Source organism: Ochotona princeps, chromosome 2 (genome assembly GCF_030435755.1).
Source record: "Ochotona princeps isolate mOchPri1 chromosome 2, mOchPri1.hap1, whole genome shotgun sequence".
Taxonomy (NCBI): domain Eukaryota; kingdom Metazoa; phylum Chordata; class Mammalia; order Lagomorpha; family Ochotonidae; genus Ochotona; species Ochotona princeps.
The window spans coordinates 102,977,016-103,001,449 of record NC_080833.1 but is presented as its reverse complement, the minus strand read 5'-3'; the positions used below and the strand labels follow the sequence as shown (position 1 = coordinate 103,001,449).

Genomic DNA, 24,434 nt, shown 5'->3' with positions numbered 1-24,434 from the left:
GCCAAGTGACAAAGATAGCATCTGTTGTAATTGGATTTCTGAAAAAACAAACCCAAGGGGTGTTTTTTACAATGGTTAAGACATTGTATTGGACAGCCACATCCCATGTCAGAGTTCCCGCTTTGATCGTGGGCTCCATTTCTGATTCAGTTTCTTGCTGATGCACATTCTGGAAGGCAGCAGATGAAGGTTCATGAACTTGGAGCCAGGCCACCCACATGGTATCCCTGGATGGGCTCTCCAGGTCCTAGCCTGGGCCTGGCCCAGCTCATCTGTTGCAGACTTTGAGGGTGAATGATTTGATGGAAGATGGCTCTCTAGCTCTCTGGCTCTTTGCCTCTCAAACAAAACAAAACGAAAAGTACAAAAATTATAAACAAGAAATAGCACTAACTGGATATTGGAAAGCTGGATAAACTACATGGGAAACAAATTCCTTTCTGATTCTCGTCAGTTTCAGGCTACACTTGCCACAAGATCTTTGCACAGGAATGACTGGGACTAAGCCTTACTCCTCCTCTACCACAGAAAACAAAGTCAATGATTTCCCTTAAGCTTGCATGATTTAATTCCTTTCTTCTCATTAAATTAGATTTTTTTAAATCTCTTATTAGTTTTCTCCTTGGATTTGGAAAGATAAAGGGAATGATCCAGTGGTAAGAGTGTCAGAAGCCTTGGGGACACACGTGGTGTTCAAATGCCAGAGATGATGTCTAATGATATCATTTTAAGAAATGCCTTTCATTATTGTGCCATGTCCTGAAATCCCACAAAAGCATAACAGAAATAGGCTTGGGAATTTTACTAAATTAAAATTTTTTAAGGAGGAAGAAAAGGGATAGTGGCTTTCTTGATTTTCATTCTTATTTCTTCAAAATTCCAGGAAAAATAAAAATATTAGTTACAATTAGATGACTCTATTCAAAAGAAGTCAAGGCAAGGTACGTACAGTTTAGCAAGGTTGATAAGAACAGGGAGGGGAAAAAATCCAAATCTCAAGTTTCTTATTGGTCGCACTTTCTGTTCTTTTCCCTAAAATTCTTTCAGGGGTCCATGTGTTATAATTAGACTCATCAACATTGCTGAAAACACCCCAAAGGTGTTCATTACCTGACCTATTGTCTCAATTAGCTATGGTGAATGTCTCTGGAGAATTGTAAGAGCTGAGTATTAACAATCCCTCTTTGATGATAAAAGACAGATTTTTTCCTAAGACATCCAAAGGCCAATTGGAAATGACAGCTGGACTATGGTTTGATCAGCTCAAACAAAGAAAAGTGCCATTTCAGCCATTGACACCAAAATATTCGCCTTCGCCTGTAAAACGATTCTCCTCCTTCGTTCAGCCTCAGAGATAATACTAATGATCACCAGCGATGGTAGTGAAAGCCAAGCTTAATCACCATAATTGACAATTAAGTTGGGTAACAACACAGAGACAGGTGATTTCACACAAGGCTAATGAAAATGGGCTATTAAAATCCACACACGTTTGGCAGCAATTATGAGCTCCTGGAGCCATTTGCTTTGAAATGTGCACATTTCACAGGCGGCTGCCTGCCAACAAGACAACTCTGAGCAACACCAAGAAAGAGAAGACAGATTTGCCAGAGATTTCTGTAAGTGCCATTTCCTCTCGGTGGCCTGCTGGGTCCTTACCACTTATATGCCTGGTATTTTTAATATTGAAACAAGAGGCAGAGTCCACAGCTTTAGAGGCTGCCCTTCTTGGATACAGAATCATCATAGAACTGGCAGACAAGGGTCTGGGTGCTACAGAATCTGGGGGCAAAATGAAGAGTGCGCAGAGCACGTGCCCAGGCATGGTGAACCATTCCTGGATCGCTGTGTGCAGTACACTGAGGGTCCTCTCTTAGTTGTCATCACAGAAAGTGAAATGGGGTGACATTGCCTGCTTCTAAGGGTGCAGCTCCTAAAAGGGCATTGGATTCAGAAGGTGAGGTTACTTTGTTAGAGCTTTGTGAGTCTGCCAGCCCCATATTATCACCCACCTAGACTGTCACCACTCTGCTATAAATCTGTGCCCTTTAAGTTCATATTACCTGTGTATACCAGTTCATAGAGAAGTGAACCAGTGATTTCTGCTGATGAGAAACTAAATGGCAACCACCTGGGATGACTTGTCTCCAAGTAGTCTGGAAATCACATCTATTTCAAGGACAGCAAAGGAATCTTTATATATAATTACTGTCATCATCATTACTATTAGGAGGAGGAGGAGAAAGGCAGATTTACAGAAAGAATGAGAGACAGAGAGAAAGATCTTCTATCCATTGGTTTATACACATCCCTTCCTCCCCATCCAGTGGTGGCAAAGATGGGAGCTGAGCCAATCTGAAACCAGGAGCCAGGATCTTCTTCCAGATCTTTGATGCACATGCAGGATCCCCAAATTTTGGATCATTCTCTGCTGCTTTCCTAGGCCATTAAGTGGGAAGATGGATAGAAAGTGGTGCAGTCAGGGCACGAACTGGAGCCATATGGGAGTCCAGTGCTTGGAGCTGGTGGATTAGCCAATCAAGCCATCATGGCAGCCCAAATCTTGATTTTTATATCCACTCTGTCAGTTTCTGTCATTTACTTGGTGTATTTAGACCATTCACATTTGAAGTGATTATTGATATTGCTGGATTCCTGTCTACTGTGTTTGTATCTAACTTCTGCTCATAGAATTCTTTTTAAAGTACTTGTTTATTTGAAAGGCAGAGTGACAGAGAGAAGGGGAGAAATCTTCCATCTACTGGTTCACTCCCCTGAAAGGATGCAAAGGCCAGAGCTGGGCTAAGGCAAAAGCCAGGAGCCTGGAACTCCAGTTGAATCTGCTGTATGTGTAGCTGCAACCAAGCACTTGGCCACTTTCCACTGCTGTTCCAGGCACATGATTCATACAAGACTAAACTGGAAATGGAGAAGCCAGACCAGGACTCAAACTGGCTCTCACGTGAGATGCTGACATCACTGGGGGTAGCTTCATCTGTCAGGTCAAAATGCCAGCTCTCCCCCTTAGAACTTTTTTTATATTCCCTTTTCTTCTTGTTTTATATTAAACTTTATTTCTCTGTTAGCCTAACAGTTGCACTTGCTTTTTAAAACAAATATTTTTTAGTGGCTATTCTGTAATTTGAAATGTCCAGTTACCATTACAAGGTATACATCTTCAGGTATAGTACAAGTATCTTATAAGAGAGGATTCTCTTGACCGTGCTGTAATCCAGGTAACTTTTTTGCATGATCTAGTCACCCAATCCACTGTTAATATTATTACTTTAAAGAAAAAATTATATTTTCAGTTAATAGGAAGAACAAAATATCTTATTTTACCTCATTATTCCTTCCCTGAAACATTATGTAGATCTAAATTTCTTATCTATATAGTTTTCCTGTTTCTTAAGGAGTTTTTTACGTGTGTATCTTAGCACACAGATCTGCTCAAGAATTTTTTTTTTTGCTTGTGTTGGAATGTGTTTAGTTCTTCCTCACCTTTATAGGATAATTCCACTAGATGTAACATTTTAGGTTGGTGTGTCTGTTTTTTCAGAATTTAAATATTTCACTCTGTTTCCGATAAGAAGCTGTTTGTAAAACTTGTCCTTTTCTCACCAAGGACTACATCCCAACTGCCAAGGAGACCACGGGGAAATGGAGTGCCTTCGGAGACCGAGAACTCTGAGGTCACCCACCCCGTTTGGATCTACCACTTGGGATGGAAGAAGCCCAAACCCTTCCTTGCAGGATCCAAGGAACAGTAAGCTTCCTTCGGGACTAGGGAGAGGAGCTTTCTCTGGTCCTTGCCTGGTTCCGACTTTGGGTCCCAACCCTCTCTCGCAATGATCATCAGGGTCGCTCCAGAGCCCCCCACCCCAAAACACACACACACACACACACACACACACACACACAAATTGGAATAGATAGACAGAGAACAACAAGGAAAGCTTGGAACGAGACAGGAAATGGTCAGCGGGGACTCACACTTGCCTTACTAGGTAGGACACAAAGATTAGTTACCACTAAGGTATTGAAGATTTCTCTGCACACCCCTCCTAAAACTGTTCTGCACTTCAACTGTTGACATATGCCTTGTTAGAGTTTAGACTATCCCAAAATCTGCCAAGTTCAGCAAAATTAAGCTTCAATGCTATAAACTGCTGAATGCTAAAATGAAAATAGACACAAGACAGCTGAATAGTAGTACCCTATAGCCATTTTAAGGTGTATAGCAGCCTGTTCTGTGTATAAACCAAAATTGAAATGTCAATGAAGTAGTCACAGGATGCGGTTAAGAACTTCCATTTTTTAACATATTTGTTACTCAATACCATGTCAATTAATTCCATAATGTTGTAAGTTGTTGTTGATGTTATGTTGTGGCTTTTAATTGATCGGGATGATATTCTGCCAGCTCTGCCTTCAGACCAGAGATGGTCTCCCCAAGAAACCGTTGAATTTATCTGGACAATAAGATGCTGGACTCCATGCTTAGTATATGTTTGCAATGAAAGGATCTTGACTGAATTTGAACTGTGGTAATGCAACAAGGTGGAGGAATCCACCATCGGGGGAGGGTACGGGGAGGGGTTGGGGAAATCACAGAGCCTATGAGACAGTATCACATAATGCAATGTAATCAATAAAAAAATAATATAACAAAAAAATGAAAAAATTAAAAATTAGAAAATAAAAGAAAAGAGACAAATAATTTTTTAAAAACTTGTCCTTTTCTAAAAATAGGCCAGAGTGGTAACTCACAGATTAATCCTCTGCCTTGTGGCACTGGCATCCCATATGGATGCCGGTTTGTGTTCCAGCTGCTCCACTTCCCATCCAACTCCCTGCTTGTGGCCTGTGAAAGCAGTAGAGGATGGTTCAAACACTTGGGACCCTGCACCCATGTGAGGGACCCAGAGGAAGCTCCTGGCTCCTGATCAGCTTAGCTGTGGCCGTTGCAACCATTTAGGGAGTGAACCAGCAAATGGAAGATCTTTTTCTCTGTCTCTCTTCTCTCTGTAAATCTGCCTTTCCAATAAATTAAGTATTTCTAAAGTTTTATTTTCAAGATTGTTTACATAGTTGAGTGGGTTGCACGCCCATGTGGGCCTTCAATTAGAATGGGCAGGGTCGAGGTATGAAGTAAAGTAGATGTTCTCTGGTCCTTACTTAGTTCCAACTTTGGATCCCCACCCTATCTTGTAATGACCATCAGGGTCACTCTGGAGGCCCTCCCCCCACCAAAAAAAAAATTAGAACAGATAGACAGAGACTTGTAAGGAAAGCTTAGAACAGACAAGAAACGTTCAGCTTGGACTCACACATGCGTTACTAGGTAGGACACAAAGATTAGTTACTCCTCACCAAGGTATTGAAGATTTCTCTGCACACTCTTCCTAAAACTGTTCTGCGCCCCAATTGTTAATATATGCCTTGTTAGAGTTATAATCCTGTTTGGACTATCCTAAATTCTCCAAGTTCAGTAAAAGTCATGCTTCAGTATTATAAGCTGCTAAATATAAAAATTAAAATAGACATGAGACAGCTGAACCCTATAACCATTTTAAGGTGTATAGAAGCCGGTTGTATATAAACTAAACTTGAAATGTCAATGAAGTAGTCACAGGATGCAGTTAAGAACTTGCATTTTCTAGTATATTAGTCACTCAATATCATACCAATTAACTCGATAATGTTGTAAATCGTTGTTGATGTTGTGTTGTGAGTTTTTATTGGAGGGGATGATATTCTACCAGCTCTATTTTCAGACCAGGGATGGTCTCCCAGTGAAACTGTTGACCCTATCTGGACAATAAGATGCTGGACTCTATGCATGGTACATGCTTGCAATGAGGGAATCATGGCTGGATATGAACTGTACTATTGCAACAATGTGGAGGAATCCACCATGCAGGGGAGGGTCAGAGGAGAGGTTAGGGGAATCCCAGAGCCTATGAAACTGTGTCACAAAATGAAATTTAAAAAAAGTAGATGGGACACATGTTTCAGGTTTTTTTTTCTCCTGGGTCCACAGCAGAAGAGAAGGAGGGCTACTCTTTGCTATCAAACTACATCAGCACATGGGGATGGGGGATGATTGTTTGACCCTTTAAAGATCCCAGTGTGAGAGTTCCAAGGATATGAGTGAGTGGTTTTGATAGCTCTGAGATGGCTATTGGTGTAGAGTGTTCTGAGGAAATCACTTGAGTGGTTTCAGTAGCTCTGAGACATCATTGGTTTTGTTGCACTAGGGTAGAAACAATCTTTTCAATGTCTATTGGCTGACCAAGTCCAGCTGAGCGTATCCACACGAGCATGTTGCAAAGCTTGGCCAGGAGAATTGTCCCAGCCTCTGGTGGTCTAGATGAGCTGGCTGTCATGTCCTCCATGTGCATCTTCAGCATCAGCAACTGAGGTGGCCCAGTCTTGACACGTGCAGTCCAGGGCCTGTACCAAACCTCAGGTCTTGCATATGCCAGTGGATGCTAAGGCCAGTTGGAGATGGCCCACCCCCAATTTCACCATCAGATTGAAATTTTTATTTTACCTGATGTTTCATCGTTTCAATACATAATCAACATAAGAAATATTAATGAAGTATCTTTACATTCTTTGTTCATGATAAGGCTTTGAAATCTGGTATGCATTTAATATTTTTAGCACATCTTAGCACATCTTAATGTAAGTTATAGGAAATACATTATCTATATGCGGTTTTCAAAAAATTCATGGAAAAAGCATACTGTGAAAATAATTGATCTAGAAAACACTTTTTATAAGAATAAGGTGGTAATTCCAATTTCCACAAAATGTTTGAAGTACCTTCATAAATGTCTTTAATAGAATTTATAGTTGAGGGATAGACCTGGGGGCACAGAAGGTTACATTTCCTTTTTGGGCTGCTAAAACTCTATCAGAGTCCATGGAATTGAGTCTCACCTCCACTTCTGATCCTGTTTCCTGCTGATGTGTACCACTGCCTAATGACAGACCTGGAGGAAGGCTTGAGGCCTTGGCCTGGTCTCGTGCTGGCTGGTGCAGGCATGTGAGTAGTAAATCATCAGACAGAAGCTCTCTGTGACACATACACATTCTGTCACATTGTCACTTGCACTCTCATTTGCATTCTCTTGTACTTTCTTTCACATTCAGTAACTCCTTCTGTCACTCTTTCTTAATCTCTTCTAGGGGCAAGACCCCAATGCCCTCTCACTGGATTCCACCTCTGTTTTTTTTTAAAAGATTTATTTATTTTTATTACAAAGTCAGATATACAGAGAGGAGAGACAGAGAGGAAGATCTTCCGTCCGATGATTCACTCCCCAAGTGACCGCAACGGCCGGTGCTGCGCTGATCTGAAGCCGGGAACCTAGAACCTCTTCCGGGTTTCCCATGCAGGTGCAGGGTCCCAAATCTTTGGGCCGTCCTCCACTACTTTCCCAGGCCACAAGCAGGGAGCTGGATGGGAAGTGGAGCTGCCAGGATTAGAACTGGCGCCCATATGGGATCCTGGGGCGTTCAAGGCGAGGACTTTAGCTGCTAGGCCACGCCGCCGGGCCCTCTATTTTTTTTTAATATTAATTTTTTGAAAGGAAGATTTACCAACAGACAAAAGAGATCTTCCATCTGCTTGTTCACTCCTCAAACGGTTGCACAGCCAGAACTGAATCAGGCAGAAGCCAGGGCCCAGGAATTCTTCCCGGTCACCCATGTGGATACAGGGGTCCAGCAGTCTGGGCTGTCTGCTTTCCCAAGCACATAAGCAAGGAGCTGGATCAGGAGTGGCTCACCTGGAGCTTGAACTGGTGCTCATATGACCATGGTTCAACCCCTTAGAGGTCCCGTTGATCTGTGTTGCATAGAGAGGACCTTAAAGCTCCAAGGTGTACACACAAGCATGTTCAGAATGCAGCACAGGATTAACATTTTCTTTTTTATTTAGATGGAGGAAACAAATTTCATGTACTTCATATATATAGCTTTAAACATAAGGGTACCTGGAGACTCAAGATGCTGGAATAGGGTAAAAACACATTTACATAGAGAAATGCTAGCCAGTGTGAAGCAGAGATGGCACATACCAGGAAATGGAAGATACAGAACAACAGTAGAGGGGTAACCAGAGACTGTCAGACACAGTAAAGCAGCAAAAGCAACAGCGTGGTGTTGCAGTGACTGATAGCCCAGCGGCATTCAGTGAGTGAATGTGAACTCCACCAGCAGCCAGGACTCCACCAGCAACAAGGTAGGAAGGGACATTTACCGGGAGCTCAAGAGGTGAACCCAGACAAAGAACTGCCCATCCTGTTGGTCTGTTTGATTTCACCAGGAGCAGAGAAAGAGCAGCAGGTCCCAGACAGCCAGTGCGGGAACAGGGTGGATTTCACAGCCCAGTATACCTCCTAGAGCCGAATTAGGTGCCATTTAGTTTAAGGAGGCAAGGGCTATGGACAGTACTGCTCATGCACTGAGCTGGGAGTGAACTCATTTCTGGCTTAGGGAACTACAACAACATAGCATCCTACAGGTTCCACCGAAGACAGGTCCAGGTAGCCTTCAGACCTGAGGGCCAGCAGATTAGGAACTGTAGTACTGGCACATCAGGCACCATTTCTTACAGTGTGGCAAAGAATTTGTGACTGCAGGACAATAGTGAGCTGTGCATGTGCTGAACTAAGAGTGAATTCACTGAGCTCAGTGCATTGCACTGGTCCTGCAGGAAAGTAATACCAAGTTTGGCATTGTACAAGTCAAAATGGATCCAGGTGGCCCTCAGACCTAACAGCCAACAGATTATGGCAAGATCAGCACCACCAACAAACTAGCTATATAGGATACCTCGTGTCTCCCTAAATCCTGGGACCTACTCCAACCGGAAGTGGGAGAAAGGTTGTACAGACAATGGTGCAGCCTCAGCACGGTATCACAGGAGGTGGAGAGTGGTGAGCCAGGAGCTGGGGCTATGAGATCATGGTGGAAATCTAACATAAGAACCCAGACCTGGAACTCACTGGAGGTTGTGGCACAATTGGCTGCAAACAAAGAGCCATATGTACCAACTGCACTAAGTAAAATCAAACTGTAGACCTATGGGTAACACAGCTTAGAAACCTGCCCCAAGGAGAAGAATCTCTAACCAGAAATACAATGACCAAGAGCAAAAGGGGAGACAGAGGTACAATGAATATTACTGAAGACTCCCCTCCAAAGGAGCAAAACCCTTTGCCATGCTCAGAATTCACTGAGGAAGACATCGAGAAAATGGGGGCTACAGAATTCAAAACACTTGTTATAAAATTTCTTATCAACAGTGAGAAGAATGTAAAGCAGGTGTTCAAGGAATTTAAAGAATATGTCACACAGGAAATTAATCAAATGAAAGCTGATCTATCAGGAAGAATACAGTGGAGCAAATTAAAAGTACAGTGCAGAGTCTCCAAAATAGAATGAAGGAGGCAGAAGAAAGAATCTCAAAGTTAGAAGGTATTTCCTGTCACCAGGAGGAAGCAAACAAAAAGCTGGAAGCAGAGATGGATGAGGCCAAAAAAGTGTTTTAGAATTGAAAGACGTTATTAAAAGGCCAAATGTAAGAGTTATGGGAGTCCCAGAAAGTGTAGAAAGAGAAGCTGGGTTTAAAAAATGGCTAAGGTCCTCGCCTTGATCCCATATGGCCGTTGGTTCTAATCCCGGCAGCTCCACTTCCTCTCTGTCTCTCCTCCTCTCAGTATATCTGACTTTGTAATAAAAATAAAATAAATCTTTAAAAAAATGTATGCTATGCTCATAGCAGCACAATCAGTAATTGCAAAAACATGGAAGCAACCAAAATGCCCATCAACAGAGGATTGGATAAGAAAACTATGGTTCATCTACTCCATGGAATACTACTCAGCTATTAAAAAAAACAAAATGCAGTTCTTTGTGGCCAAATGGGCCAAACTGGAAACCATAATGCTAAGGGAAATGAGCCAATCACAAAAGGTTAAATACCACATGTTTGCCTTAATTTAAGATGATATGATGTTATGTATAACATGTTATGTTTTGAATGTTATATGTTGTGTATAAACTAAATTGAAGTATAGGTGAGGTGGTCACAGAAGGTGGCTGGGAACTCGTATTTACTTTCAACATGTTGGTTATTCATTACTATGTCAATTAATTCCATAATGATGTAAATTTTTGCTGATGGTATGATGGAGCTTTCAATTGACTGGGATAATACTCTGCTAGCTCTGTCTTCAGACCAGAGAGGGTATACCTAAGAAGACGTTGAACTTGACTGGACAATAAGATGCTGGACTCTATGTTTGGTGTATGCTTGCAATGGGGGAATCTCAACTGAACTTGAGCTGTGGTTATGCAACAAGGTGGAGGAATCCACCATGGTGGGAGGGTTTGGGCAGGGGTGGGAGAACCCAAGTATCTATGTAACTGTGTCACATAATACAATGTAATTGATGAAGTTAAATAATAAAAAAAAATTTATTTAATGAAATAATAAAGGAAAATTTCCCAAATCTAGAGAAAGAAATGGGAAACAACATCCAGGAGGGGCACAGAACTCCCAACAGGGTTGACCAAAAGCGATCTTCACCACAACACATGATCATCAAGCTCTCTTCAGCTGAACATAAGGAAAAGATCCTTAAATGTGCACATGAAAAAAATTAACTGCCATATAAAGAAATGATAATTAAACTCATAAGAGACCTCTCACATGAAACTCTACAGGCCAGAAGAGAATAGAACAATATATTCCAGATTCTAAAAGCAAAAAAGTGTAGGCCCAGGATAACATACCCAGCAAAACTTTGCTGTGTGTTTGAAAATGAAATAAAATTCTTCCACAGTAAAGAAATTTAAAAGAATATGCCTTTTCCAAACCTGCTCTACAAATGATACTTAAAGATGTTCTGTTGCAAAGAAGAGGAATAGCACCCGCCAAAACCAAAGGCAAAAAGCAAAGTACATCCCAGTAAAATAACAACAGAAGACTAAATCAATGAACAACCCATTGCTAAAATGGCAGGACCAAATTACCACCTATTTGTATGAACCCTGAATGTAAATGGCCTAAACTCATCAATCAAATGACATAGATTGTTAGACTGGATTAAAAAACAAAGCCCATCTATTTGTTGCCTACAGAAGACACATCTCGCCAACAAAGATCGACGGAAACTGTATCTCATGGATTTTAATTTTTTTTTTGTTAGATTCATCTCTTCAAAACACTTTCTTCTGATTAAATTCTTCAGTGACTCATAGATCACCCAGTGGCATCATTTTCTTAAAGAAGGTTCTTGATTTTCATTTCTTCAGCAACACATTAGTCATTCAGTAGCATGTTATTTAACTTCATGATGTTTTTTATTTCTTTTTTTTTTCTTCCTGTAGTTAATTCTGTATTGTAGCTTTTCATTTAAGGGGATCTGTAGTAACTGTGTAATGGAGACTATCATATCCAGATGTGAGGATACAGTGCATCTCTATTTCCAGATCAAAGATGGATTCCCAATGAAACTGTTAACTATATCTTGACAATAGTATTCTGGACTCTGTGCCATTGTCCGTGCCCACAATAGTGGACGTATGACTGTTTATGAAGAACTATACTATAGTAATAATATAGGGGAACTCAATGCGGGGGGATGGGATTTGGGGAGGCAGTAAGGGAAATCCCAGGGCCTATGGAACTGTATCATAAAATGATAATAATAAGAAAACAAAGAAATAATAGCAGTAAGATATGGAACTCAACCAAGTTTTCGTTTTCCCAAATAGAGCAGACACAAGCCATATATGAGCAGTGTTGTTAGTGCTCAACAATGAAACCAGCATATCCTTTGCATATTTGTGCTCTTACATCTGTGTGACACATTAAGATTGAAAACATTTGATGAAAGAGTATGTGTGATCTAAATGTTAACAAATATTGTCAGATGGCTTTCAAAAATGGGTATAACGCTTTTCAGTTCCACCACACGTGTGGAAGTTACTTGTCGTGGTGAACAGTATGTATTTTCACTCAGATTTTTGGCTTCAAGGAAGCAGTATATATTGAATATATTGTTACTTTAACATGAATTCTTTGATACCAGTGAAGCAAAGCAACTCTTTCTATATATTTACCATTCATTTGGACTTAGTCTGTTTTTACTCCTGTCTTTCGTATAGTTTATTCTTATTTATTCTAACTTTTGTTTAGATCTAGGATTGAAAATTAATATTTTCACAAAAAATCTTGCAATTTCTTTGTTGCCATGGAGCTAACCTCAGTAGCATCTTAGAATTCTTTGTTCTCTGCATTCTTACTTCTAGTCTTAGTCTCTGTCACATTTTCCCCTTAATCAAGCTTGTTTACTTATCGGGGTTTTTTTTATATTTTACTAACTTTAACATTTACCTAACTCATTCCAGTGTGACCTATTTTGTTGTTCAGTGACTTATTTATTTTTACAAAATATTTATTTATTTGAAAGAGCTTCAGAGATGAAATGAGAGAGCAAGAGAGAGAATTTTCCATGAGCTAGTTCACCCCATGACTGGTCATATCAGCCAGGGCTGGGCCAAGCAGAAGCTAGGAAACAGGAACTCTCTCCAGCAAATAGAGTCCCAAATATTTTTCACAAGTGGATTATTAGGGAATGGGGTCAGCAGTTGAGCAGCTAAAATTCAAATAAACAGCTGATATGGGATGTAAGCTTTACAAGCAGCAACAGTCCACTATGCCATGATGGTGGCCCCAACCTGCATCTTCTTAAGATGAGTACTAAATTCTCTTATTTTTAACTTTTAAAAATAAGTGCTGTTAATTTCCCTTGGAGTACAAATTTTGCTGTGTACTACATAGAGGTAGAAAATAATTCTTTTAATTAACTTCTCAGATTTTATAACTTCAAGTTTGATATCTTTTAGCTCACATATTACCTTCAAGTGTTTGTTGCATATACTGAACTTGTCTGTAATTTCATGTTTTAAAAAATATTTTTAAAAGTATAACTGCCGGAAAAGGCTACATGCATTTATAGGGTAGTATATGATGTTTCAATATACATATACATTGAATAATACTCAATCAGAGTAAGCATACATATCCCCTCACTCATCAGTCCTTTGTGGTGAAAATATTAAAAAATCCTTGACTTTAGTTTTTCATTTTGAGGACTAAAGTGCATTATCTGTATTCACCTCACTATGCACTACACCAGAATCTTATTCCTTTCTAATTATAACATCCTGTCTGTTAAATAACCTTTGCCCATTCCTCCATCAGTCTCACTCTCCCAAGCCTCTAGAAATCGACATGCTATCAATTTCTGCAAGGTATTTTTAAAAAGATTCTATATGAATAAGATGCAGTGCTTTCTGTGCTTTGTTTACTTAACATAGTGACCTCCAGTGCCATCCACATTATCGCAAATGACAGAATTTCATCCTTTTCTATGGCTGAACAGTATCCTCATGTGCTAATGTGTGTTTTCTTTGTGCATTTATCAGTTGGTGGAAACTTAGGCTGCTTTCATTTCTCAGCTATTGTGTTTGGGACTGTAATAAACATGGAGGTGCAGATGTTGCTTTGAAAGATTTATTTCGTCTCCTTTGGATACACATCCAGCAGTGGAATTGCTGGGTCATATGGCAGGTCTATTTTTATCTTTTCTCTTTTTCAGAAACTTCCATACTGTCTTCCACAATGGCTGTACTAGTCTACATTTCCATCAGAGTTGCACGAGGGTTCTCTTTTCTCCATATCATTTGGCAACACATGCTATATTTTGTGTTCAGTGCCAGTCTGTGGTGATTCATGTTTTTAAAAAATTATATGGTGATTGTAATTAGAGAAACGTGTCTTTGCTTGTTTGGGGATTTTAAGAATTTTTTCTTCTCCCTTCCCCATCTCCCCTCCTTCCCATCCTCCCTCTGTGATGTCACTGATCTCCCTTGTAACAGATCAACCCCCATAGCCTAATTCCCTTTGCCATGGAGTGCAGATGAGTTTGGATGCTAAATGTCCCCCAAAGGCCCATTTGTCAGACTTGGTCCCCTGCATCTTATGTAAGTGGTCCCGAGAGCATGTTAGTAAGGCAGTCTGAAAGCAGGGCCTCATGGATGTTTGGATTGTATTCAGTCATTTGGGTAGAACCCCCATGAATAAATCCTGTTGGCTTCAAAGAAACCACACAGACTTGGGCAGACATGCGTGTGCTCTCTAGTAAGAGATGCTCTGGGCTACCCAAGCCCCTGCCAGAAAGACTGCCCTCACCAACCACCCAAACAAGAAAGCCATCCAAACCTGGAATATGGAACTTTCATAACTGTGAGCCAAAACACACCTTTCCTCTTTATTGTTAGTTTTCTCAGGTATTCCATTGCAGTAACAAAAATGTAGCATTGCCTCCAAAAGGCCACACTTTCTACTTCTATCATCTTGGGGTTAGGATTGCAACATGCGAATCATAGCAGATATAAACAGACCTTAGCACTTGCCTGGAGTAGTTTTATTAATTTTATGGGGTGACTTGATCCTCAAATTTTGAGTATCTGCAAGTGTCCTTTTTCTTTCCCTCAAGCAAGGAGAGGCCACCTTGCCTGGTGTGAGGTTTTGTGGTCACAGTGCTCTTGGCTGCTGTTGGTGCTTTAGGGCTCTACCCTCTGCCTTCCAGTGCTGCAGAGCCGGCTGTAGATCACATTTTTTGCTTTTTGAGAATAACTTGATCTTCCTCTTGGGAACTCGCAAGACTGGTCTTCTAATCTCAAAATTTGAAGAATTTTTTTTAAAAGATTTGTCGCCACCGCCCAGCAGCGACACTAAAACGACTAGGCACGCTCTGAGGGTCTGGGAAAAGCCGGAACTGTAACCAGACCCCTCACTGCCAAAAGCGGCTGCATTTAAAACCTTCTCTCCGTTGCTCCTGTCCCCATTGGTCTAAGCTTTCCTTCCCGCTTCTTCTCTCCGGCACCCTTCCTTCCGCCCGTCCTCCTTCTCCCTCCTTCTCCCTTGTCCCGTCTTTCTCCGTCTGCCCTCCATCCGTCCGTCTGTTGTCCCCTGTCGTCCGTTCATCTGTCCTCATCTGTCATCTGTCCTCATCTGTCATCTGTCCTTCCATCTGTCATCCCAGTCCATCCGTCTGTCCATCGTTGTCCCCGCCTAGCTTTTACCAGCTACTTTTTTCATTCTCCACCAATCACTTCTCCCCTTGGGTCCACTTGGCGCTACGTGATAGGCCAGTAATCACAGCGAGGGTGTTAGCCTATCCCTGTGACCTCCTGTTTACCTGCTGGCGAGACCAGAGAAAGGGCGAATCATAGAGAAAGATCTTACATCCACTGGTTCACTCCCCAAATGGCCACAATAGCCAGAGCTGAGCCAATCCAAAGCCAGGAAACAAGAGCCAGGAGCCATGCACCTATGTATGTGCAAGGTCCCAAGGTTCTGGGTCATCGTTTACTGCTTTTCTAGCCCATGAGTAAGAAGTGGATTGGGAAGTAGAGCAGCAAGAACTGACACCAAGGTAGGATGCCAGTGCTTGCAGGTAGAGGATTAGCCAACTGAGCCATCGAACCAGCCCCCAAATTTCAAATATTTTACTGGAATTAGCCTTGTATTTTTCATCAGTCTTGACTGTTACTCACAGTAATTTATACGTTCAACATTTCCTGCAATTCAGGAAGGTTTTATCTGTCGTAAGTGATGTATTGCCCCCATCTGTTCACATGTCATTTTTTTTCTTGAACTCATTATTTCCATATTAGTTTCCTTGAATTATCCCCAATACTTTTCCTCTTGTGAAACCACCTTTTAACATTTTTTCCTCTGTACTTTGGAATATTTCTTCTGGTTGATCTTCCACTATCATAGTTTCATTCCATCCCTAAAACTCATACGATTTTTTAACTAAAAAAAAAAAAAATGCTCTAAGTTGTGGGAAATATTTTGCAGGTGCTTTTGTTTTTGTGTTCAGAGTTTCTCTCTTCCAGCTACAGCTTGCAAAGGACTGATGGCATAGAGCTTTGGCTGCCATTCCCTCCAAAGCATACACTGACTCGTCTCCCTAAGCAAGCTTGTGACCATCTGTGTCCAACTGTGTCAATGAGGCAGCCTGTTGCCCAGCCCTCCCGAGAGTGCCCTAAGAAGCCACGCCTCTTCCCTCAAGCTTTCCCAGCCATGGGTGCCGAGGACCCAGCCCTCCCACACAGCAACTCCTCATTCTGTGTACCAATGATGTGATGCTGGAGGCATCTGCCCAATTCCTACACTAGAAAGTCACCATTCCGTGCTTTATCAGTTCCGCTATTTATCTCATCTTTTATTTCCTCACCTGATTTTAAATAAGTGTTTCATTTGTTTTTTTAAAAAAAAAAAAAAAAAAAAAACCTTGTTTCATACTGCTCATACATACTCTTAGGTTTTTTTTTTTCTCACGTACTTATAGTCATAAAGCTCTTGTTTTTTTTGTTGTTGTTTTTTATGTTAGCGTTTTCTCCTGAGGTGGTTTTCAAGGGTTTGGTTATGGGCTGCATTCCCCTGGTGATACGTGCCTACACTGGCTGGTAATATGCTTTGGGAAAAGCAATCCAGATCAGCCAAGGTGGACTTAAGAACAGAGATGGGAGTTGTGCCAGAGTTGTAGCATGGTGAATAAAGTTTCTGCCTGCAATGCCAGTATCCCATATGGGTGCCAATTCAAGTCTGAGTCACTCCATTTCATCTAACTTCCTGCTAATGGTCTAAGGGGACAAAAAGCAGAAGAAGGCACAAGTCCTTAGACCCCTGCATCCATGGAAGAAGTTCCTGGCTCCTGGCTTCAGTCTGGTTGTTGTGACCATTTGGGTAAATGGAAGATCTCCCTTTCCACTTTGCTCTGTAATTTCCCAAATAAATAAATCTTTAAAAAAAAAAAAGGTGGGAGGTGAACCCTAACTAGGGGAGTGAGTCCCAGAATCACAGATCCATAGGCATCTTATCATTTAAAAATACGCCTATCAGTTCCTTAGAGAGCAGCTAGTTTACCTTTGAACTCTGAAATGGAAAATGTAGCAGTAGAGCACTTCCTAGATTGTCATCTATTAGCTAAGGATGTAGAGAGAAAGATGCTTCAGGCAGAGTCTGCTCACCTGTGTTATCCTGACTTGATTTTTATCCCTTATCATTTGGTTCTTGCCTCTAATTTCTGTAGGAAGGTAGCAATCAATAATGGACCCCAAAAAGAGAAGAGGGGCAAGCAGGATTAGAACAGCTCTTCCTAGAAAAATACAAAAAGGAAAACAACAAAAACAAAAATAACTCCTCCTAAACAGCATCCCAGAGCCCTACAAGCCACCAACTACTCCCATACCAGGTCAGAGCTGTCCCATTGCCCCAAGGATTTTTCATATCTGTGTTTAAATTCCATGCTTTTATTTTTTTTTCTGCTAAGCTGATTTTGGAAGAAGGAGTCTTGGTTGACCTCATGGCAGTAACTAGAATATCCTAGCTTTGGTACAAAATGTTCAGAATGGATAGCCATGGAGGTAGCGAGTGTAAGTCCTCCTAAGGATTTGGCCTTTACTCTAACAGCTACTGAAGATTTCAGTCAAGATGGATGATGCTATGATTAGCTCTCACTGAAAAAGATTACCCTGGCTACAATGGATAGTTGGCAGATTTAAGGAAGACCAGAGTCAACACAAGGACATAGTTGGAAAGTTCTTAGCGTTGTTCATATGAAAGAGAAAAGGTGAACTAACGCAAGGTGATGGTGGAGATGAAATGAATGAACTTAGGAGTAATGCGGAAGTTAGATTGCTGGGTCTTGATTATAAAGACAGGATTTATGAGGGAATGACAAAAACAGTAAATGTATTAATCACAGTTTGAGTTTGCAGAACTGAATGGCTATTTGGGAGAACAAGAAGGGAACGATTTATTTGGGGCAGGTATATTTGAATTTTTAAAAATATTTTAGATGATGTTTACGTAGTTGAACAGAGTGGGAAGGATCCAGGATTAGGGAAAAGTGGGTGTGGTCATTGTTTACAAACTTTCTAATTCTCCTTCCCATTTCTGGGGTGAGGGGAAAGATAAGGGGAGAAGCCACACCCCATCTCCCTACCATCCCAGCACCCAGGGATGGGGAACAGCCACTCGATATCAATCCAAGATCCCAATGTGGCGGACACTCCAAGGGTTCTGCCCGGGTGGATGCAATAGTTCTGAAAAGCTGTTGATCTTGCTGATCCAAGGATGAGGAAATGCTTCCAGTGTCCATTGGCTGATGCAATCAACTTTGGTGTCTCCACTTGCCCAGATACTTGCTGTCATCGTTTGGCTGGAGTAGTTGTCCAATATATTTTGTTGTCCTCTGCTATGGTACCAGATGTACTCTGCAGGCCCCAATGGGCTGTCATATCCTGTGCACCTGGGCCAGCCGTTCACTGCTCTGTCCTTTGCACTGAGTTCTTATAGGTGGGCCCATGGACCTGGCCCAGGTGACCCAGTCCCTGCTGGGCATCCTCTGCATCCCCAGGGCTCACAGACTTGACACCTACTATGCGAGCAGGCCCCAGGCCCCAGGCCAGCTGACCCGAGCCCCACGGGACCCCACAGTCTCTGGGACTCATAGATCCAGCACCCACCTCACAGGTAGGCCAAAGGTTCCGGGCTGGATGACCCAGAACTCGCTGGACCCTCTGAACCTGCAGCTTATGGGTTTAGCACTCACCATGCAGGCAAGCCCAATGACCAGGGCCAGGCAACAGCCTGACCCCCACCCCTGGGGCTCACAGATCCAACACCCACCTCCAAGGCAGGCTGACAGTCCCGGACCAGGCCAAATAACCTGGGCCCCACAAGAAACCCTGCCCCCACACAGCCCAATGACCCAGGCCAGGCAACCCAGGCAGGCCCTGCTAGACCCCACAAACAATGTGAAGCTGAGTATATAGGTCATGCGGTTTGGAGAGGACATCTGAGCTAGGGAACATGATGTGACTTGTATTTATAAATGAAATGGCTTACAGAGTTAAAAAATGTGAAGGACAATAGTATTCTGGGAATGAGCTGTAAGGAACTTAACATTTAATGGCTGTGGCATGTAATGAGTGAAATTATGGTTGAAGCCCCACCCTTTAGAACTCAGCATGCGACTGCATTTGGAGAGGGCCTTTAAAAAGGTGATTGAGACAGCCCTAACCAAACCTGAGACATTTCCATGAAGAAACTTGAATACACACAAAGACAACAGGGATGTGTGCGCACACAGGAAGACCAGGCGAAAAGGCAACATGAGGGTGGACATCTGCCCATCCAAGGCCTCATATCTTCTGAAGGTCTTTGGACTCTGGCTTCTAGATCCATGAGAAAACAATTGTGTGGTTCAAAACATTGTGACAACATCTTATAGCAATCCCAGTAAACTAATAAACTGGGCGGAAAGTTTGGTGGGGGAACAGGAACTTTGTGAAGATGGTAAAAGATAAGCTCCCGGAGGTATCAGCATATGTTTCACGTGTGTGTGTGTTGTTGTTGTTGATTGTTTTCTGCAGATTATATTGTCACAGAAACCAAGGCAAGGGTGTTTCAATAAGGGGAAAGCAGCCCACAGTGCTAAACTGTGCTGAGGTCAACATGGAACCAGAAACAGAGCCTCTGGATGGTATAGTGACTTGGTGGTCAAGAGATCCTCAACATGGACTCGGTGGAAGGGCACAAAGTCAAGAAGATATGGATCAAGAGGTGAATGGCACATGAAGAAAATAATACAGACAACTTCTTTGAGATAAGGGTGGACAAGCACGGGTGTAAGGAATTAGGAAGTTTTTGTTTAATGGAAGAGTCCAAGTATAATTAGGGGGAGACAGGAATGGTTGCTCATTTGCTCACTGGTGAAGGTCGGTTTTTAGGCAATCTGCTTTCTACAATAAAATGTCAGTTTGACTTTACCCTACAACTAGTGCCATTTACTGTCATTGGTTGGCTGGCATTCTATTCTCAGTGTGGTGGTGAGGGTCACCTGAATACCACTGGTATTTTAGTGACCAGTTAGGAAGAAGATTTAAAGGGCAGTTGCCAGTCACACACCAGAAAAATGACAACTTTTTCCTTGTATTTATAAGTGTTTCTTGTTGTTGTTTAACTATGTTAGCCTTCTGGAATTTATGATATAGCATGGAAATTTTTCCCAAAACTGGTATCATTATTTCCATACCAACTGAATTCAACATATATTTGAGTGTCCGATCACCTTGGGTGCTATGAAAAAAAAAATGAGGTAAAACCCTGTGTACCTAGGCAAGGGGCGAGTAAATATCTCCATGAGTGTAAGAGAGAATGCTATACATCCTGCTGGCATCAACAGCAATAGTGGAGAAGGCCTTTCTATGGATTCCGGTTGGAGTAGGTCCCAGATTTAGGGAGACATGAGGTATCCTATATAGCAGGTTGCTGGTGGTGCTGATCTTGCCATAATCTGTTGGCTGTTAGGTCTGAGGGCCACCTGGATCCATTTTGACTTGTACAATGCCAAAGTCGGTATTATTTTCCTGTGGAACCAGTGCAATGCACTGAGCTCAGTAAGTTCACTCTTAGCTTAGTGCATGTGCTCACTATTGTCCCTACAGTCCTAAATTCTTTTGCCACACAGTGAGAAATGGTGCCTGATGTGCCACTACTAGAGTTCCTAATCTGCTGGCCCTCAGGTCTGAAGGCTACCTGGACCTGTCTTTGGTGGAACCTGTAGGATGCTATGTTGTTGTAGTTCCCTAAGCCAGAAATGAGTTCACTCCCAGCTCAGTGCATGCACAGTTTTGTCCCTTAGCTTTTGCTTCCCTACAGAAAATGGCACCTGATTTGGTTCTAAGGGTGCAGACTGGGCTGTGAAATCCACCCTGATCCTGCACCGCCTTATTTGGGATCTACTGCTCTTTCTTTGCTTCCGGTCAAATCAAACAGGCCAGCAGGACATGCAGGTCTTTGGGTTCACCTCTGGAGCTTCCGGTGAAGTCCCTTCCCACCTTGTTGCTGGTGGAGTCCAGACAGCTGCTTGCTGATTGCCACTCTAATATGGGGTGACTGCAGCACCACACCGTTTTTTCCACTGCTTTCCTGTGTCTGTCAGTCTCCAGATGTCTCTCTGCTATCATTCTGTCCTCTCCTATTTGCTGGAATGTGCCCTCACTGCTTCACCCTGGTTAATGTTTCTCCATCGGTTTAAACGTGTCCTTACCCTATTCCACCATCTTGATTCTCAAAAAAAAAAAAAACAAAAAAAAAAAAACCAGAATTTTTATGCAGAACTTAGGACAGTGTTTTGGTTTGAACAGGTTTTGGCTCCTCAAATGCATGGTGATAGTTAAACCCCAAAGCCCTGTTCATGGTTAATAGAACAAATTAACAGTTGCAGGATTAAGGCTGGAGACTTGATCTATGGAAAATGGTCCAGTAGGAGGCCTACAGATCACTGGGGTTTGTGTCCTTAAGGTAGTTCTCAGGAGAGGTTGGCCACCTAAGCCAAGTGTGCTTCCACCTCTCTGCTTTCTCTCTTGCCTCTGTAATCCTGTTGCATGAGTTCGACCATCCTTATCAGACATAGGTGTAAGCAATTTTGTACTATAAACCTTTAAGCTAAGCCAAAACTAACTTCCTTCCTAGTTAGCCCCTTGCAGGTTTTTTTTTAGTGAAATAAAAATAATTTTAGGGCCTGGCACAGTAGCCTAGTAACCAAAAGTCCTTGCCTTGCATGTGCTGGGATCCCATATGGGCACCAGTTTGTGTCCCAGCTGCACTACTTCCCTTCCAGTTCCCTGTTTGTGGTCTGGAAAAGCAGTAGAGGATGATTCAAAGCTTTGTGGCCCTGCACCAGCATGGGAGACCCAAAAGAAGCTCCTGACTCCTGGCTTCAGATCAGCTCAGCTCTGGCCATTGCCGCTGCTTGGAGAATGAACGAGCAGATGGATCTTTTTCCTGTCTCTCCTCCTCTCTGTATATCTCTTTCCAATAAAAATCAATGTATATATGTGTGTGTGTGTGTGTGTGTGTGTGTGTGTGTGTGTGTATTTGGCTAATAGATTTTAAATAATTTTAAATAAAAAATATTTTAAATTTAAAAAACCTAGTTTACAAAGCCTTCTTTGTGCATAAAATCTGCTACTGTCCTGTTAGTTGCATCTTGAGAAGGCAAGGCTAGAGAGTATCAAAGATATTTGTATAAGGAATAAAACAAACCAAAAACTCAAAAACCACTCTTGGGATTAACAGTAGGTTGCCTCTCTTTACTTTCTTTGCAGTCAAAGGCGGCTCTTAGAGAAGAGGCATTATCAAAGAGGAAAGCCTTCCAGGGATGTGGTTGTAGGGCTGTGCTTTTGACTCAAGCATGAAGAGATGGGCGAGCAAAGCAGCGAGTGTCACCGTTCAGGCAAATGTTCTCCGTGGGTCTGGGGATCTCCCGTGGTGTTTATGCTGCTTACCAGGAGGCAGATGCACAACCCAGACGCTCCATCCAGAGAAAAAGTCCAAACGCACAGCAGACAGTACAGAGTGAAAACTGTGTCCCCGAAAGGTTGGCCATGCTCCCCTTAGGGGAGTTCCTTGCCATAATGCTTCTCTCATACATCCACAGACATCCCCAGATAGCGGAAATCAGAACAGCATTCTAGAAGGGTCTACAGCTTTTGCACAGTACACAGTTTCTTCACATTTGCTAACACCTCGCCTATTAGTAATTTGAGAGTAAGTTGCTGTTTCTCTCAGAGGTGGCTCATTTGCCTGTCAAGTTAGGTTTCACTACATTCTTTTTGCGATTCTGTTTCTAGTTGTAAAAGAAGCTTAAGATACAAGTCAAGAAGTTATTTTAACAACCTGCGTGTTAAGGGTTGATGGTAAGAATAGTAAAGTGATAAATGTATGATCTGACAGGGTTCCAGCACATTGTCAAAACATTTGAAGGGTGAAGGGGGTGGTAAGGGAGTCAAACAGGAGAGTAAAACCCAGTGCTAAAGGAGCCACCTTCTTTAGGTTGTGGTTCTGGCTCCAAGTCCCCCAATTCCCAGGGCTCCCTGCACTAAGGGCTATTGGGTGAGGCTTCTGCAGAGGCCTTTACTCTGGATGCTGAGGTCTCAGAGCAGCAGAAATTAAGTCAACTGATAGTTCCCAGAAAGTGTGAAAAGCCACAATGTGCAGTTTTTCGCCTAGGCCTCCTTCGGTGGTTTCTTGGTCCTCTTGTGCTGGCTTCAAGCCATTTTCATAATGGCTTTATTTCTCATGACTGAATTTGGATTTGGTGGGTAGGAGAAGAGAGATCATGCTGCTTTTCTGAAGTCACATGGCTGTACAGGTCTGTTTTCTTCCAGCCTTCTATATGCTGAGCAGAGTGTAAAGGGTTGAAAGCGTGCCACCTGTCAGGATCAGGAATTTTACCTCTCAGTCTCCAAACAACTCCTGTCTTTGAAGGCATCAGCAGGCTGAAGGTACTTCCTTTGGCCAGGGCCACCTTGTTCTAGTACCACTCCCATCTCCTTAATCCATACAGCCCTTCTCTCTTTAAGACAGAGGAAGAAAACTAGACATGCGAAAGGAAGCGATGAAACTGCTAGAGATAAAACATTTATTATTTTGCAAGTAGCTATGCACCTGGGGCCCTAGGGCTTTCCCAAACAGGAGAGGTCATCAGAGAGCTCATGGAAATGCATATTAGCTTTTAATTCCACTTTCCATGAACTTTTTAAAGTAGGCTCATAAATTGTGCATCCCTGTATTACAGGTACCAAATCAGAGCAGCACATCCAGCAGAACAAAATCCAAATTCAGGAAACAGATTATCTCAGAAGGCCACAAGATCGTGGTTACTTGCTGGAAGACTCTGACAGTAGCCTTGGGAAACTATTTTATTAGCTGTTTGCTGAAAAAGAGGAGGATTGTGAATGAAGGGCAGCAGCCTTGCTTCTAGGAAAATAATATCTGAGGAGTACAGTCAAGGAAGATCTATTTCCTCATGTAAATGGACATTAACAAAACTGGTAGTCCTCTAGCTCTGAATTATTGCAATCCCCATCCCAGTAGTACTGGACCATAACTTCCTTTCACCATATCAAAAAACCTCGCAGCAGTGCTACCGCCATGTGATGCTCCAAAACCCTTCTCTATGCAAGGACATACAACATGACTTCTCTATCAGGCTTTACTGGCAATTTAAATGTCTTGAAGATCATTGCCAAGTGAATTTATTTCAATAAATCAGTAAAAAAGACTTTCTGAATGACTAAGATTTGAGCAGGAAAGGAGAATCAATACAATTCCTTTGAGTGATTTTGTACTGAGCACAATGCAAATGCCAAATTACCTATCGAGGAGCTCAAGAGAAGATACTAGTTGAACCAAAGTAGATTACAACTTACTAGAATGAACTTCATGGCCTTTTGACAGTACATCTAAGACTCAGAAATAA

At 42.1% G+C, this 24,434-nt stretch overlaps 1 protein-coding gene and 1 pseudogene across 1 annotated transcript in view; both read right to left on the bottom strand.

The window, feature by feature from the left end:
- LOC101519112 (olfactory receptor 5V1-like) overlaps positions 1 to 23,502 on the bottom strand; it is a 92,352-nt pseudogene extending 68,850 nt beyond the window's left edge.
- A 375-nt stretch (positions 23,503 to 23,877) lies between these two features.
- The window catches only part of CHD1L (chromodomain helicase DNA binding protein 1 like), a 52,385-nt gene continuing 51,828 nt past the window's right edge, over positions 23,878 to 24,434 (bottom strand). The window contains exon 23 of the mRNA XM_058655477.1: positions 23,878 to 23,947. Within this exon, the coding sequence (XP_058511460.1) occupies positions 23,878 to 23,947 (70 nt within the window). The remainder of the gene's footprint in view (positions 23,948 to 24,434) is intronic.